A 15,532-nucleotide genomic window follows, 5' to 3' on the forward strand; every position below is an offset into this window, starting at 1 on the left:
AAATCTCCTGTTATTTCGTCCTCGTGTAAAATGACTGCAAATGTTCAGCTTTAACAATAAGACACTGTTAAAACTTTACTAGACTTGTTGCTGTCCGCATGCCCTTGATATTTACACAATCAATAGGAATGATCAATCAAAATGATTAGAATGGCTTCATGGTGAACACATAACTCATATCATTTATGATTCAAAACCTGATGATTGATTGATAGATAGATAGATAGATAGATAGATAGATAGATAGATAGATAGATAGATAGATAGATAGATAGATAGATAGATAGATAGATAGATAGATAGAAAGGAAAAGAAGCTGTTTAAGATTAAATAAAAAAAAGCCCTTCTGATAGAGAAAAGTATAATTTAAAGTCAACATGAAATGGAGTTTGCAGCCCATTAGGCCTACTTCTGTAATGTGACATAATTTATACATTTGTTCAGTTATTTTTCGTGCACAGATACATTTGTTCAGAAGAACACCAGGAATGTGTTTTAAGAAAGTAAACATTTTCATTCCATGTTGACTTTGACTGGACCAAAACGTTGTTGACTGAATGATTTGATTTGATACAGATCAATGATATGAACCACAGTGAACAGGTTTGTTAAGGGTGATGTGATGTCACTTCACCCACTACCATCTTACAAAATTGAATTTGTGTCTGTGTAGTTCATGTTCAGAGTTTCATTCACTAGTTTGCCATTAACATTAAAGTAAATTAAAAAGTACCATGGTATTCTTGGAAGTACCTTGGAGTACCATGGTATTACCATCTGATACCATCACTATGACATGGTACCACAACGTTTCGGCAAGGTGTGTTACAGGATCTGGCTCCAGAGTTTGGTCCCACAATTAAATCAACAAAAATAATAATATAAAAAACTAAATGCAGGTTAATATTATGAAAACATGTCCAGGTCACAGTTCACCCCAAAATTAAATACAATTAATATGATTGGCTGAATTAATGTATTTTGCAAAAATAAACTGAATAAATAAAAATACATCTATTTGTTTATTTAATATAAATAAATGCATAATGAAGGATCTAAGGATTCTCAATAATAATCTGTGTGTGTGTGTGTTACTTTAAGAGAGCAAACATTTAACACAACGTGTTGTTTTACTTTCTTTGTTTTTTCATGATTACATTTTATAATCATTAGTCATTTATGTAGTTGTCATTTGATTCATCATTTAATCATTTATTAATAATATTATTTGATTTATATAATTTATGTTTTAATATTTATTCATAATTGTATTATTATAATAAAATTATGTCTTTTTATATTACTTATATTACTTATTTCCTTGCTCTTGCGATGCTTGCAGGGATTTGTCTGACGTGGAGATCCATTCAATCTAACAATACATAAAATCTATTTATTTAAATTTGTACAAATAAATCTATATTTATAAATAAATGGCTGCGGCTATTGCTTATTGGGACAATAAAGCCCTCCTTACACCTTCCCAAAACCCTAACTGATAAACACTCTATTATTAAACACACGTTAGACACTTTATTTCCACTTTTTGAATATTTTCAAAATTTTTATTGAAAATTAATGCCTCTCCGATCTGATATGAGACGAGAAAAGGGAGATTCGAACTTGGGTCGATTTGCGTCAAAACTTCCTGTTACGCGTCTTACCTCTTTACTATTGCTACAATTGACAATCCAGCATCTTCCGTAGTTTTGTCTGGCCCAATCAGACGTCAGTGGGCGGAATTAGTGTAAATAGCCTCTGCCAACAAGGCGTGTAAATAGACACTCCATTAATAAATATATAATTTTTAGCCAAAAGAAATTAAGCCTGTTAATCCTTAACCCTAAAATCATTGCATTGTGACATTATTTTCAAAAATGACCACCTATGATCCTATAATAGGTTTCATTTTGGGGTGAAATATAATATGGACAGGTTTCGCTAGATTCACCCATATATGCTCTGTTCCTGAAAAAGGCAGGTAGAAAATGGGAAAAAATGGAAGAATTAAGAGAAAAGGGAGAGAAAAAGGAGAAGAGAAAATCATGGACAATGACTGATGTTTCTGAATATCGGTCTGTTTGCTCTCTCACACCGTCCTGTGGTACATCAAACAAAGCACTTTGTTCAAAGATTGCGTTTGAATCTTGGAAAGCATCGGGGATGTCACCTCAGACTCTTTAATTATTACAGTGTACCAGCAGTCGTGTACGAGCGAAGCAATATGTAATTAAACAGGCTTTTCCCTTTGCTGCCATGTCTTTTTCCAGCCCTTAATAATCTCATTGTTTGATGATGAAAGTAGCAAAAAAAAGGCTCGTAATGTCTGTGTATGGGAACACCCCCGTGACGCAGGTGGATCTCCCTGTGTGTTCGTCCTCCAACATCCTTTTGGGGGGGACACCAACATATCGTAGTCATAGAAACAGCACTAATTAGATGAAAGCCATGTTTGTTTAAGGCCACTACCAAAACAGACCAACGGAACGCCAAACTAGACGAACGATTGAGAAACTACTGCAGGTCTGATGTTGGAGATGTTTCTCTGCAGGGGCGGCAGAGCCCGGTTTTGCATTGGTCCGAAGGTGAAAACATGTAAACACACACACTCAAGCCGTGTCCGTGTCCGTGTCCGGCAACATTATTTACGCCATTTAGCGCTCCATTCTTCATTCTGTTGTCCGCCATGCTGGTCCTCATAATGAAGACGAACTCTGGCTGTAGTGTCGGAGCACCAGGCAATCATATTTTGGGACAAGGGGAAGTGCGGACATTTCGGCATCCGACACGGGAGAACTTGGCGAGGCGCTTCCCGACCCGATGGAGTCCCTGAAGGGGGAGGGCGGAGTCAGCGCTAGCAGTTCCTCAAGCTCAAGCTGATTGGACGGTGACTCCATAACCGAGGACACGCCCACTTTAAGCTCCTTCCCACTGGTCGTTGGTGACGTTCTGAGCCGCGATGAACCGGAAAGATGGCAGGAGGGTGCGGGTCGACCCACGTTAGGCTCCACCGGTGGGAGGGGCTGTATTTCGGCATAGGTCGTCATGGTGGACGGCATTGAAATCTCTCGGGACAGGCGGTAGGCCGGAGGACAGCAGGGCTCCTGTGCGTGAGCGTGAGCAGAAGCGCTGCTGGATAAAACCGCGGTGCTTCCCGGAGGAGAACTGGTGAGCATCATGCTGTTGAGCTCGCTGATGTTAGCGGTGAAGCGGTTCACCACGCAGCTAATCTGCTCCATTAGAGAGCCCTGAGACGCACTTCCGCCGCACGAAACGTTACCGCGATGCTGAGGCTGACACATGTACGTGGAGACGCTCATGACCTGGGCGTCATTGCTTTGCGCTAAAGAAATACTTGCTCTTTGGGTTACGGTGCTGATTGGCGAGGGTGTCTGGGGCCGGTAGGTGATGGGGTAGCGCTCCTCCGCTTCAGTGACCTCATAGAGCATCTTGTTGTTACTGTTGTCGGCGTTGATGTCGCTGCCGCCGCAGTAGCGTCCCTCAGACGTTTTGGAGAAAGGTTTGATCACGGCCGTCTGATTGCTTTCACGCTTCTTGATGTGGAAGGAAAGACGCTGCCACAAGTGGCTGCCTTTGGAACTGCACTCAGTCTGGGCCCAAGTCACAGACTTCCCATTAGAGCTGAAACAACATTTAAAATATTTATAGTTAAAAATGCTTACAAAAAACTATCTATCTATCTATCTATCTATCTATCTATCTATCTATCTATCTATCTATCTATCTATCTATCTATCTATCTATCTATCTATCTATCTATCTATCTATCTATCTAGTATATCTGAACACAGAGATTATGTGGTAAATTATCAGGTAGTGTTGTCTAAAGTACCGACTTCGTTACCAACTCAGTACTGAAATTTAAAAATGTGACAATACCAGCATTTCCCTCTAGCATTTTGAGGACTGTGGAATGGATTCTTAAACACCTCTGATTGGCCATTGTGTCCACGCGCTCAACATATATGTCTCTGATTGGCTACTGTGTTGACGCTTCAAAAACATGTTGTCTTTGATGCTCTTCATCGAGCGCTTACACAGATACACACGAGTGTTTGAAAACGGCATATATCAGCGGATATATTATAGATCCGCTGATAGACGCCTGCTTTCAAACGCTCCCGTGTGTATCTTTGTAAGCGCTTGGTGAAAAGAGTCAAAGATGTCATTGATCGTTGTAGACGATCAGAGACATATGTTGAGTGTGTGGACACAATGGCCAATCAGAGATGTTTCAGAATCCGTTTAACGGCGCTTAAAATGCTAGAGGTAAATGATGGAATAGTCACATTTTCTAATTTCAGTACTGACTTGCTACCAAAGTTGGTACTTTTTGACTACTCTACTATCAGGCAGTGTGGGCAGACACACTTACAGGTGATGTAAGCGCTTTGAAAAACATATGCATTATTATATTATTATAAACCTGGAATGTCTAAACCTCCTCCACCAACCCGTTTCAGGCATCAGCTTCCAAAGTGTGTCTGAAAAGTGAGATAACACACTTCTAAATTAATGTTTTTTCTTTTTGTTCCCATTTTAGTGAGCTTGTCACATTTGTAATGCATTAGTTACTTTGACTGTCGTGTAATGTAGGGATCTGTTCATGAAAATGTTTGGGGATTTGGAGATTCAAAGAGATGACTTTACCATCGAAGGAGTAGCTAAATGACAATTAGACATTCAACCTGAATTATCATAGTAACATAAATTGCATTAACTTATTGATGACATCATGCCCTCGTACAGCAGGCAGAGCAGGTTTCGCTATAGTTGTTGCCTGTGTTGCATAGCGTGTACGCAAGGCTTGACATTGACTTTTTCACTCACCAGCCACTGTGGATAGTGGTTTTCCAAAGTTACTAGCCACTCTGCATTTTCACTGGCCACAATTTTGACATGATACAATGGGGAAAACCGCCATATAGATATTTTTATTTATTATCTCATAATTTGGCAGCAGGTATATTACGTCACTGTTACTTTAAGACCTGATGCACTGATCCATTATACTGTTACACATGCGTTTTCTTTCTCAACTGTTTACATTCACTTAAAACATAACTGACCGCGTTTATGTGAATACTTGCCAAGACCAGCATTTTGGCATTATTTTGTGTGTATTTGACTTTTTAAGTGCGATAAGCAGTGAAAAAGAACTCAATTTAGTCCTGAGGCGGCTTTACGGGTGTGAGCACTTTGAGGTCGCATGCCGAAATTCAAGCCCTGTAACAGCAACATTATTCATCCGGAGCGAAATAAATGAGTAATTGAAGGGAGGCAGGTTTGTGTGTGACTCGCTATCTGAGAGATGAGAGAGAAAGCACAGCTGCTATCATGTATCTATTCTGTGGAAAATTAGTATTGGAAGCGTTTCAGATATTTCAGTATCGAAATGTTTAGCTATTTTTGACAACACTACATTGCACTTAGTTTATTATTTCAGATGCCTTTTTTAAAAGACTACAATTGAAAAATGTGTATATTATATATAAAATTCAACCATCCAAATTGGCTCATAGGAGTGACTGAGTTACACGCCACAGGTGAAATAGACCTGCATTTGGCGGGTGTTAATGTCAAGCCCTGCGTGTACAGGTACATGGATGTGGGGGCGGAGGCGGAGGCATCGAGATAGGGGTGTGGTCAGTTTGGGTAGGTACGTGTTTGTTTTGGTGATTTCAAATATCAACAGCGTTTACCAGAAATCTCTAACTGCACCTTTAATACATTCATTTCTATAATCACAGGTTGTCTGAGGTAATCACTCTCTTTTTATGGATGTCAATAACTTAACAGCCCTATCATTACCACACAAACAAGACTGCACTGAGTGTCATTACAAGAGCAGGGCAACTCATTTCATTTTCACAGAACCAATGCATAAAACCTGAAATTTTAACACTACTCTTTTCTTGCTACCCAGCAAGCAATAACTGTCATTTCACAGTTTAGGTTAACTATAAACCTGATATAGTCCGGCTATGAGTAACCCACTTCTAGCCAAAATAACCTTGAATTTGGTTACATGTCGTTTTTGCGAAAATAACTTTTGAGATGTATGACATTCCAACATGTAAGCAAAGTAAACAGTGATTACAAGGTGTTTGGTATAATTTCTTCACTCATTTCATTTCTTTAAGGGTGTAACGATACCCTCATGTCAAGATACTGAACTCATAATACGATATTGCGATGCTCCAAGACATATGATAAAAGGTTAACAAAAAATCTACAGTTGATTGATTAAAATACTAAATTTGGTGTTACATTGTGGGTGTAAATGAATAGGCTTGGACCTGGTGCTAGAAACAAAGGACAATGGTGATTTCAGAATAAAAATATTCATGATTCTGAAGCTGAAAATACAGAATTACTTTTTACTTTTTACTGGTAACATCAGACATTTGGCATCACCAGGACCCACAAATATTCCCCCGTTGCATGATTATACATTATATCCAACATTATATGTAGTAGTTTAATGTAGCACTGACATTTAAACTCTGAAAACTTCATTTTTTTTCTCACACAGTAATTTTTACTTTGGGTGAACTGTACACAATAAATATTGTCACTATCCACGATACATATTGTTGCATTTTTGTATTGCGATATATTATGACACGATATATTGTTACACCCGTAGGCTACATTTTTTTGTTATCTAATACATGACTAGTCTATTCTTGGGCTATGGTTTAGACGTCTATTAAATTTTCTTGTTTTAGCCTAGACGTCTGGGCTGTGTTTGGACGTCTATTAGATGTCTTTTAAAACGCAAAATTGCTTGATGGGTACGAACGTACCTCTTTTCTTTACGAAATGTAAATCTAATATTTAATTGCTGCACAATCGAACACACACCTGAGCGTCTCTCCCGACGAGCCTCGTCTCTTCCAGAGGTTGACCAGGCTGCTGGACCGGCTGGCCGCGGATGACGACTTCCCGTCTCCCACGTGCATTCGCACAACCGTCGACGTAGTGAACGCGCTGCGGACATTCCTCTCCGGTTTAGCGAGGATAATGTAAACCTTCGGCGCAAACATGCAACACAAAGCCACGGTGGCGCTCAGACTGACGGAGAAGCACATGGTGATGGTCTTGTAGTTGGAGCCGAAGTAAATGGGTACGAAGGCCAGCCAGATGATGCAGGTGGTGTACATAGTGAAGGCGATGTACTTCGCTTCGTTAAAATTGGCCGGGACGTTGCGCGTCTTGAAGGCGTAGAAGGTGCAGCTCATGATGAGAAGGCCGTTGTAGCCCAATGGCGCCACCACACCCAAGTTAGTGGTATTGCAGATGAGGTTGACCTCGCGGATTGAGGGATAAGCATGGACGACGTCAGGAGGCTCCATCACGAAAAGAGCCACGATAATGCCCAACTGCAGGAGGATAAGCAGAAAGGAGATCACTAGCTGGGCGCACGCGCTCATGAAACGAGGTTTCTTGGTGCAGATTTTCTTTTTGCTGCCGGCCAGAATCCGAGCAATGCGATTGGTCTTGGTGACGAGGGCCGAGTAGCTCATGGCGGGCGACAGGCCGATGCCCAGCCGCTGCAAGTAGCAGTAGATCACGTGAGGTTTGGCGATGAGACAGAAGGTGCAGAGGTATCCCAGACAGATCCCTGCCAGAATGATGTAACACAGCTCCCGACTTGACGACTTCACCACGGGAGTGTCGCGATAGATGATGAAGATGGAGGTGACGAAGAACGTGGCCATCAGACCCAAGCATGAGAAGACCACGGCTGCGATGGGCTCAGGGTCGCCCCACCTCAGAAACTCCACTGGGATCGGGTCACATCCTAAAACAAGACAAGAGAAAGAGATTTAGTGGCGCTTGTAAGATTTTTTCCAAAAGATTGTGATTATTGGATTGGATAAAAATCATTATAAAATTGCACTTGAAATAGTTCACCCAAAAAATTTTATTCTGTTATCATTTACTCGCCCTCAAGTTGTTCCTAATCTGTATGAATTTCTATCTTGAAGAATATGGCTAACCAAACTGCTAATTTTCCTTTCTTTGTAAGTCAATGGGGTCCATCAACTGTTTGGTTACTGACATTCTTCAAGATTGAAAATTATTTTGTGTTCAGCAGAAGAAAGAAACTCGTATAGTTTTGGCAGAACTTGAGGGTGAGTAAATTATGACACAATTTTCATTTTTGGATGAACTAACTCTAATATTTTTTGGTTGATGAAATTATTTTAATTTATATTAAATAATAAACATACTATAAAATTCAACATACAGCAACATGTATTTATCATATAAATATTTACTATAAAAACATTTTTTTTTAAATATCCGATCCTTTAATTTATATAATATAATATAATATAAAACTTGATTATTGATTTTTTAAAAATATTTTTATAGAGACTGCACTTAAAATTCACTCAATTTCTAGTTGATGAAATATTTTAGAAAACAAATAATAATTTTAGTAGATTAGTAAATAGAATATTTATATTTATTATATAAATATTTACAATAAAAATTAAATATTTGTATTTTCTAAAATATAAGTATAATATCATAAATTAAATTAGATAAAATTATATAAGCAAATTTGTTAAAATAAATATGTAATACCTTTAAGAATGGCACTTTTGCATTGCCAGTCAACTGTATAATATTGACTTGCTATAATCATCTGGTGGATCATGACATGCCAAAACTACTATACATAGCAATGTATTGAAACCACCTTACCCAAAATGCCCTAATATTATGTAGGAGGGTGTTGCACTGGCATACATTAATTTAAAAAAGTGTAAAAATGTACAGTACGTGGTTATATTTGCTATATGATTCATCTCATTCTATCTGATGGTATAAATAGATGGTATTAAAGTGCGTGGGCTGATCACAGTGAGACAGATTTGATAAGTTCAAGTTCAGACGATTTTGATGCTGTTAACCTTTCAGCTCAATGACTGTGTGTATTCGTTTTCCCCTGAAATTATTTATTGAAATGCATTTGCTTTCTATGGCACAAATGCCTCTCTTTCTTTTTTTCTCTTTCTATTATAGGCAATGTAAGAGAGATGCAAACACGAATTTGGCAAATAAGTCGTATCCCGACTGGGATCCCAAACGACACTCCATGAAATGTTAGATTTGTGTTTGAGTATCCGTGTGCGTCCGGGGCTTGAGCACTTTACAGAATTAGATTTGCTAAACTGTATAAAGGCGGATAAACCGTGTTATTGAACCCTCAACAGGCACGAGCAGTGAATTCATGAGAATTGTGGTCAGAATTGTCATCAATCTGATCTTTCCAGTGGGTTTATGTGCTTGTGGACTCACCGGTGAGGTCATTGGTGGGCCAAGATCCCAGCTCACACGCGCGACACGTGTACTCGTCGAAAACAAACTCGTTCTCCTTGCAGGGAGTGCATGTCCAACAGCAGCTGACCTCTCCTTTACGGATCACCTGTGGATGAGAGAGAAAATCACGTGACATGCCATCATAATCTCATCAGGTTGTAAAGCAGCGATTCTCAGCGGGCGGGTCGTGACCCTGAAAGGTTGCAGTCCGGGGAAAAAAACAATGCTAAATGCAAATAGTAAAATTTTGGATAATCAACTAATCAACTTTTTATGTTTTGCCATTTTATGATCCACCGGATCGTACTTACTATTGGTAATTAAACTTGCAAGTCCTTTTAAGCTTTGCAGCTGTGATATTTAATGTATACATATATACATACACACACATATATATATATATATATATATATATATATATATATATATATATATATATATATATAATATATATATATATATATATATATATATATATAAATGAATATTAAAATATATTACTATACATATTTTAATTAATTAATTAAATACAGAATTTAATAATAATAATAATATAATGATATTTAACAAAATTAAATATTTATGTAGTAAATATAAATATTATTATAAATATAAATATTATATTTACTTTTATAGAATGTTTATTTACTATAAAATATTTATTTCTACAATATTTACATATATTTTAAATGTATGTATTGCATAATATTAATTAAAAAATTACATTAATATTTATTATTTGATTCATTATTTTAAATTAATATTATTTAATCTTATAATAAATATTGATATAGTAAATATAAATGGATTTATTTTTATAGTGTTTAAACACTTTTTTTTATTGACATAAAAAACAACAACAAAAGTCGTTCTCAACTTTTTTTTTTTTTTACTTCAGGACAATTTCAAGTGGTGACAATACAAAACCAAAAAATGTTTATTGTAAAAGTTGTTGCAATAAGTAAACACAAGGTCATTTTATTAATTAATTAATTAAGATTACATTAATGTTGAAATTCTGGTGTTCCCAAATGTAAGGATCTCATTCTAAAAAAGAAATGAGTAAAACTACACAAGTTTAATCAATTCTTCCATATCCAGACATTAAATACAGGTTCAGATGCAACTATAAATGTGGTTTGAGCCTTGATGTGTTTTATGCAGGGAATTATTAGATACAGAAAGCATGAAAACATCAAAATTAATTTAAGAAATCACTCAATTTCTATGTTTGATTTTCAATTTGATTTTAGTGTTTTTGCTGACCCACAACTTGATTTCCAATGTAAACCAGTTGAGTTTTACTTCTCACCCCACATGCATAATGCAATTGCTAAACACGATTACAGAGTATGAAACTTTGCGAGGATGACTGTTTCCTGACCTTGATTTGACCTTTATCGCAGGGTTCACTGCACACTGATTTGATGATGTCCTCTTTGTTGGGCCAGATCTCGTCGTCATTGATCTGCAAACCACTGATGTCCCAGCTGCCCACGTTTGTGTAGTCGAAATAATCTTTCCCCATCTTCTTGAAGTTCATGATCACGTAACTATGAGCCATCAAACACAAAAGTACTATTGATTTAGTGGAACGGAATGAAGATGAAGGGTGAATTTATCGAAAATGACTGATGCATTGATCCACTCTTGACTAACTGTCGGCTTGATGGATTGATTATCTTATTTATTGCTTGAGTAATTGGTGGATTGGCTGATTGGTTTGGTCGTGGATGAATGAACGGAAGCTCCTACCTCCCTGGCGAATCTCCATTCTCGTCAAAGTAAATGTTTTCCCCGGTCACTCCGGTGAAGTTGGTCTTCATGAGGAACTCGAGGAGCTTGGCGCCGTCGATGGGCCTCATGGCATCACACAGTCCCACCACACCAGGACACAAAGACTTCTGCATGTTGTGAAGGCCTTGGGCCATGCTGTAGATGGCGTTGATCACGAAACCCATCTTGGTGTCCTGAGCGTATTGCTGCCGCAGAGAATCGCGCTCTGAGAGACCAAGAGATTGAGGTTAATGAGAGAGAACTCGTCTTTTCCTGCTCGTACCCTGTAGGCCGGTCAAATGATGAACTGTGCTAATTTGCTTATGTTCTGTGAAACTGATTTCATGCATTGGAGAGACCCATATTTCCATCTCAGAGAGTGTCTTTATCGGGCTCAGAGATGTACAGTTAGGGTGACCACCATCAAACCAACCAAATGTGGGACGATTATAGGTTTGTGTGGGACAATGTGGGACATGTTACCAACACTAAAACATAACCTGAAACTGTTATATAATGTTTATCTAACTTAAGAAAAACATTTATATTCTGCCTTTCAGCTGATAAAAAATCTTTGTTCTTTAGTCGCTTCCAGAAAACACCATTACCGCGCGTTCATACCGCCGCCAGCGAGAGCGGCAAAATTCGATCTCGCCGGCCTGCTAGCGATGCCGTAGAAAGATTCGTGGACGCTCTGATGCTCTGACGTAGAACGAATGATCTGTATTTTTTAAAACTTTATTTAAAGGGGCTGCAAAGCAAACAAGCATGTTGATCGTTATTTTTGCAGAAAATTGATCGATGGAAAGAACTTAACGATTATAGTGACATGTTTGCTAACGAAATAAACCAACCGCGTCATAGCTCATTACCATAAGGTTGACCTGATTTCAACTCTCCTCGCCACTCTCACCATCCAAGATGCGCCCTCGCCGGAGCTCAGCGGCGGTGTGAACGCACAGTTACATCACAATGTAACATAACATGTCTTTATTTTACATGTCATTTAAATTCAACATCACTGAGCCCAAAGGCTGCAGGCATCATGCAGTAACTATTTTTGAAACAATTCTGACCAAGTCCTACAAAATCCAACAAAATAAATAATGAACAAATAAAACATAAAACAACATGAAATTAGATCATTGACATGTATTATATAACCTCATGTCTTCTATATTAATATATTAAACCAAAAACGTTCATATTTATTAGAAAGGATGTGAATTAAAACAACCACAGCAGGCAACAAGTTGATAAATTCCTTTAAATTTAAATTTACCGAATTATCCATTTGTTTTCTTCAAGAAACACATGGAACGATCACCGCTCCACATTTTGATTGACAGCCGTCACAACATACTAGTGACCGTGTTTACTCCTCTCTTTTCAACCACTGGATAGGATTTTAAAAACGGCTGTTGTATTTGTGCTTCTGACGAAATGCTGTTAAATATTGGTGAAAAACATAAAAAATAAATAAAATGCTTTCTTGAAAAGGCAAAAGAACGCATGTACGTTTTCTTAATATGATAATTAAAAACCAACAAACTGATGAAAATGCAGGACATTTTCTCAAAATGCAGGACATTTTCTCAAAATGCAACGTGCGCAAACAACGCAGGTACAACGCAAAGCGGGATGGGTGGTCACCCTATGTACAGTTCAAGCGTTTTAGGTCCTGCTAATGCGTTGCTGACACGTTTTGTTCCATCTCCCTGTTTCATGTATGTCATGTGATACCTTGTTCAAGTCATGTGATCCTGCCATGTGTTCACTCGTCTGATGTGTCATGTTGTAAATTGGTGCATTGTTTCATTGTTCACAGGTGTCCCTTGTCTAGTAATTAGTCTGTGTATTTAAGCCCTCATGTTTGCCCTGTGTCTTTGTCTAGTATTGTTTTGTGTAACCGCTGTTTGTAAGCCTCACGTCTAGTCTATGTTCTTGTTTCTGTTTTAGTTTAGAGTTTTCAAGCCTTGCCATGCCTTTGTTTTACGTCTAATCACCTAATTTATCAATTTATCAATTACGATTTATTGCCCAGATCTGATTTTTTTTGTATAGCTGTTCACATTGTTGTTTTGAATGTGGCCAATATCAGATTCCATTTCGAACAGAAGACGTCATACAGCATAATATAATGCCCCAAATTATCCATAATATAGGCGAGTATACAGTGCTTTAATCTTGTTTCTGGACTCTTACTACAAATCGAATCACAAAACACACTTCACCTTGTTTACACCGGTATTTTGTGGTTTGAGAGGCAAGGCGAGTTCATTTATATAGCACATTTCATACACAATGATAATTCAACATGCTTTAAATAAAAGTATTAATTATTAAATATCAAACCAAATGCATAGGAAATAAAAATAGCAATAAAAGGTAAAAAAAAATATTAAAAATGTAGTATTTAAAATTAAAGGAGGCAATATAAGAAGCAGTTGGACTACTCGAAGAAAAAGACTAGGAATAAACAAGGCCTAAAGCACTTCAGTTTTTAAACATATAATAGAGTAGGCATACAGTGAACATTACGTACATTTTATCAGCAGAATAGCATCCGCATACTAGAGTCGACTGATAGTGGATTTTACCGATAACTATAACCAGGATGGCCCACGCTGACTGATAACGATTAATCAACCGATAATTTTTAAAATAGATACTGAATAAAAATAAACATGACATAAAATAGTGCTGAACTTTATAACAAAAGTTGATAAACAGTACTGACCCATGAAAATATATGTACTTTGTTCCAGCAATTGGTTATCGGTGCCGATTAATCAGCAAAACCAATTAATCGGTCGACCTTTAGCGCATACTGTATGCATTCAGCATGATTATTCTACTATTTACGCTCAGTTTTTGCATGCATTTTGCATTTTATTGCATTTACAATGGCCCGTTGTTTCAAAATTAAAATATGAAAAAACTGCTTTCACTACTACTACTTTTACTACTATCAATATCAAACCTGCTTTGTTCCATACAGCAAAAATGCATGTTCAATGGCTGTTAAACTACTTGACAAGAGTACAAAGACATTTTTATTTTGTCACATCGAACAAAGATGAATCTTTCTAGCAAGTGTGTCGACTGTCTGCTATCAAATGAAGTATAGCTTACTTTGAAAGGCTAAACGCTTTTCGAAACTGAAGCGTACTTTGGGCTTTAATCTGTTTGTGATTGTTTATTGCAGTTGAAAGTCTTGTTTTCACGCCAAATTTCAGTTAATTGAAAACTGTTTGATCCCCTCAGCACGCTCTGGTTGAAAAATGAGGCTTTGAACTGACATTAAAAACATAATATCTCTCCTAACTGTTGCTCCTGTTGGTTTTTATTCAAGCAGTTTTTATTCAGGTTGCAGAGGAAAGTTGTGGTTGTTCTTTTCTTCTTTTTTTTAAAATAGGATTTTCAAGTTTCTTTGAACTCAAGCAGGAGCCATGATAAAGACAGCGAGACTAATGGAAGATGTGATATCTGAAGAGGAAGTCTGGATGAAAGAACATAATCATTCGTTCCTGTCTGTTCTTAGACTATTGTTACTCGAAAAGGTCACGGCTTTACTCAGTCCCATCTAGACGGCATCGTGGACACACACAAACACACACACTTGTAATTGTTTTAATATTGTAGTCACTTAATTTGTAAACAAACAAGTATTCATTACTTCAATGAGTTCATTATTTCTGCGTTAAATTATTACATTGTTTAAATTAATAATTTTTTTAGCTAACTGTGATTTTGTAGTTGCAAGTTTCTGAAATACATGACTTAGACAGTTACCTCTGATAACAGATCACTCTAAATTGTAATGTGGACTCTGTAAAGCTGCTTCGAAATTATATGTATTGTGAAAAGTTCTATACAGATAAATGTAAATTGAATTGAATTGAGTTGAATGGACTTACTGCCGCAGGTTCTGTTGTATTTGTTGTTGTCCTGCGGGTGTCCTTTGAGCCGGCAGTGGAACCGGTGCTGCCAGAACTCGGGGAACCAGGGATTTCGTGGGTTATTGTCGGGACGTAGTTTCAGGTAGTAATCGTCAAACCACTTGACGTCTGCGGACTGCAGTTTAATCGTGATCCCGCCGGCGGCCTCGCGCACGTACCCGTCAGTGACATCATACCGGTCCGCCCACCCGTCACTGAGGAGAGAGAGCAACAACATCAGTGTGAAGAATCCTGAGGAGGATCACATGCATCTTCTGCTGTCAGTCATGAGTGTGTGTGTGTGTTTGTGAGAGTGTGTGTGTGTGTGTGTGTGTGAGTGTCTGTGTGAATGTCTGTGTGTGTGCGAGTATGTCTGTGTGTGTGCGAGTATGTCTGTGTGCATGCCACGGGTGTGTGTGTGCGCCTGTGTGTGTGACCGTGTTTGAGTGTGTGTG

At 37.8% G+C, this 15,532-nt stretch overlaps 1 protein-coding gene across 1 annotated transcript in view; it reads right to left on the bottom strand.

Moving 5' to 3' along the window:
• Positions 1-1,912: 1,912 nt before the first annotated feature.
• grm5b (glutamate receptor, metabotropic 5b) overlaps positions 1,913-15,532 on the bottom strand; it is a 74,676-nt gene continuing 61,056 nt past the window's right edge. The window contains exons 3-8 of the mRNA XM_077209075.1: positions 15,057-15,292; positions 11,116-11,362; positions 10,745-10,913; positions 9,340-9,466; positions 6,889-7,828; positions 1,913-3,642 (exon numbers count right to left, since the gene is read on the bottom strand). Of these exons, the coding sequence (XP_077065190.1) occupies positions 2,697-3,642; positions 6,889-7,828; positions 9,340-9,466; positions 10,745-10,913; positions 11,116-11,362; positions 15,057-15,292 (2,665 nt within the window). The 3' untranslated portion in view covers positions 1,913-2,696. The remainder of the gene's footprint in view (positions 3,643-6,888; positions 7,829-9,339; positions 9,467-10,744; positions 10,914-11,115; positions 11,363-15,056; positions 15,293-15,532) is intronic.

This window comes from Siphateles boraxobius, unplaced genomic scaffold, assembly GCF_051911475.1.
Source record: "Siphateles boraxobius isolate OS27281-9 unplaced genomic scaffold, OSU_SipBor_1 6, whole genome shotgun sequence".
Lineage (NCBI taxonomy): Eukaryota > Metazoa > Chordata > Actinopteri > Cypriniformes > Leuciscidae > Siphateles > Siphateles boraxobius.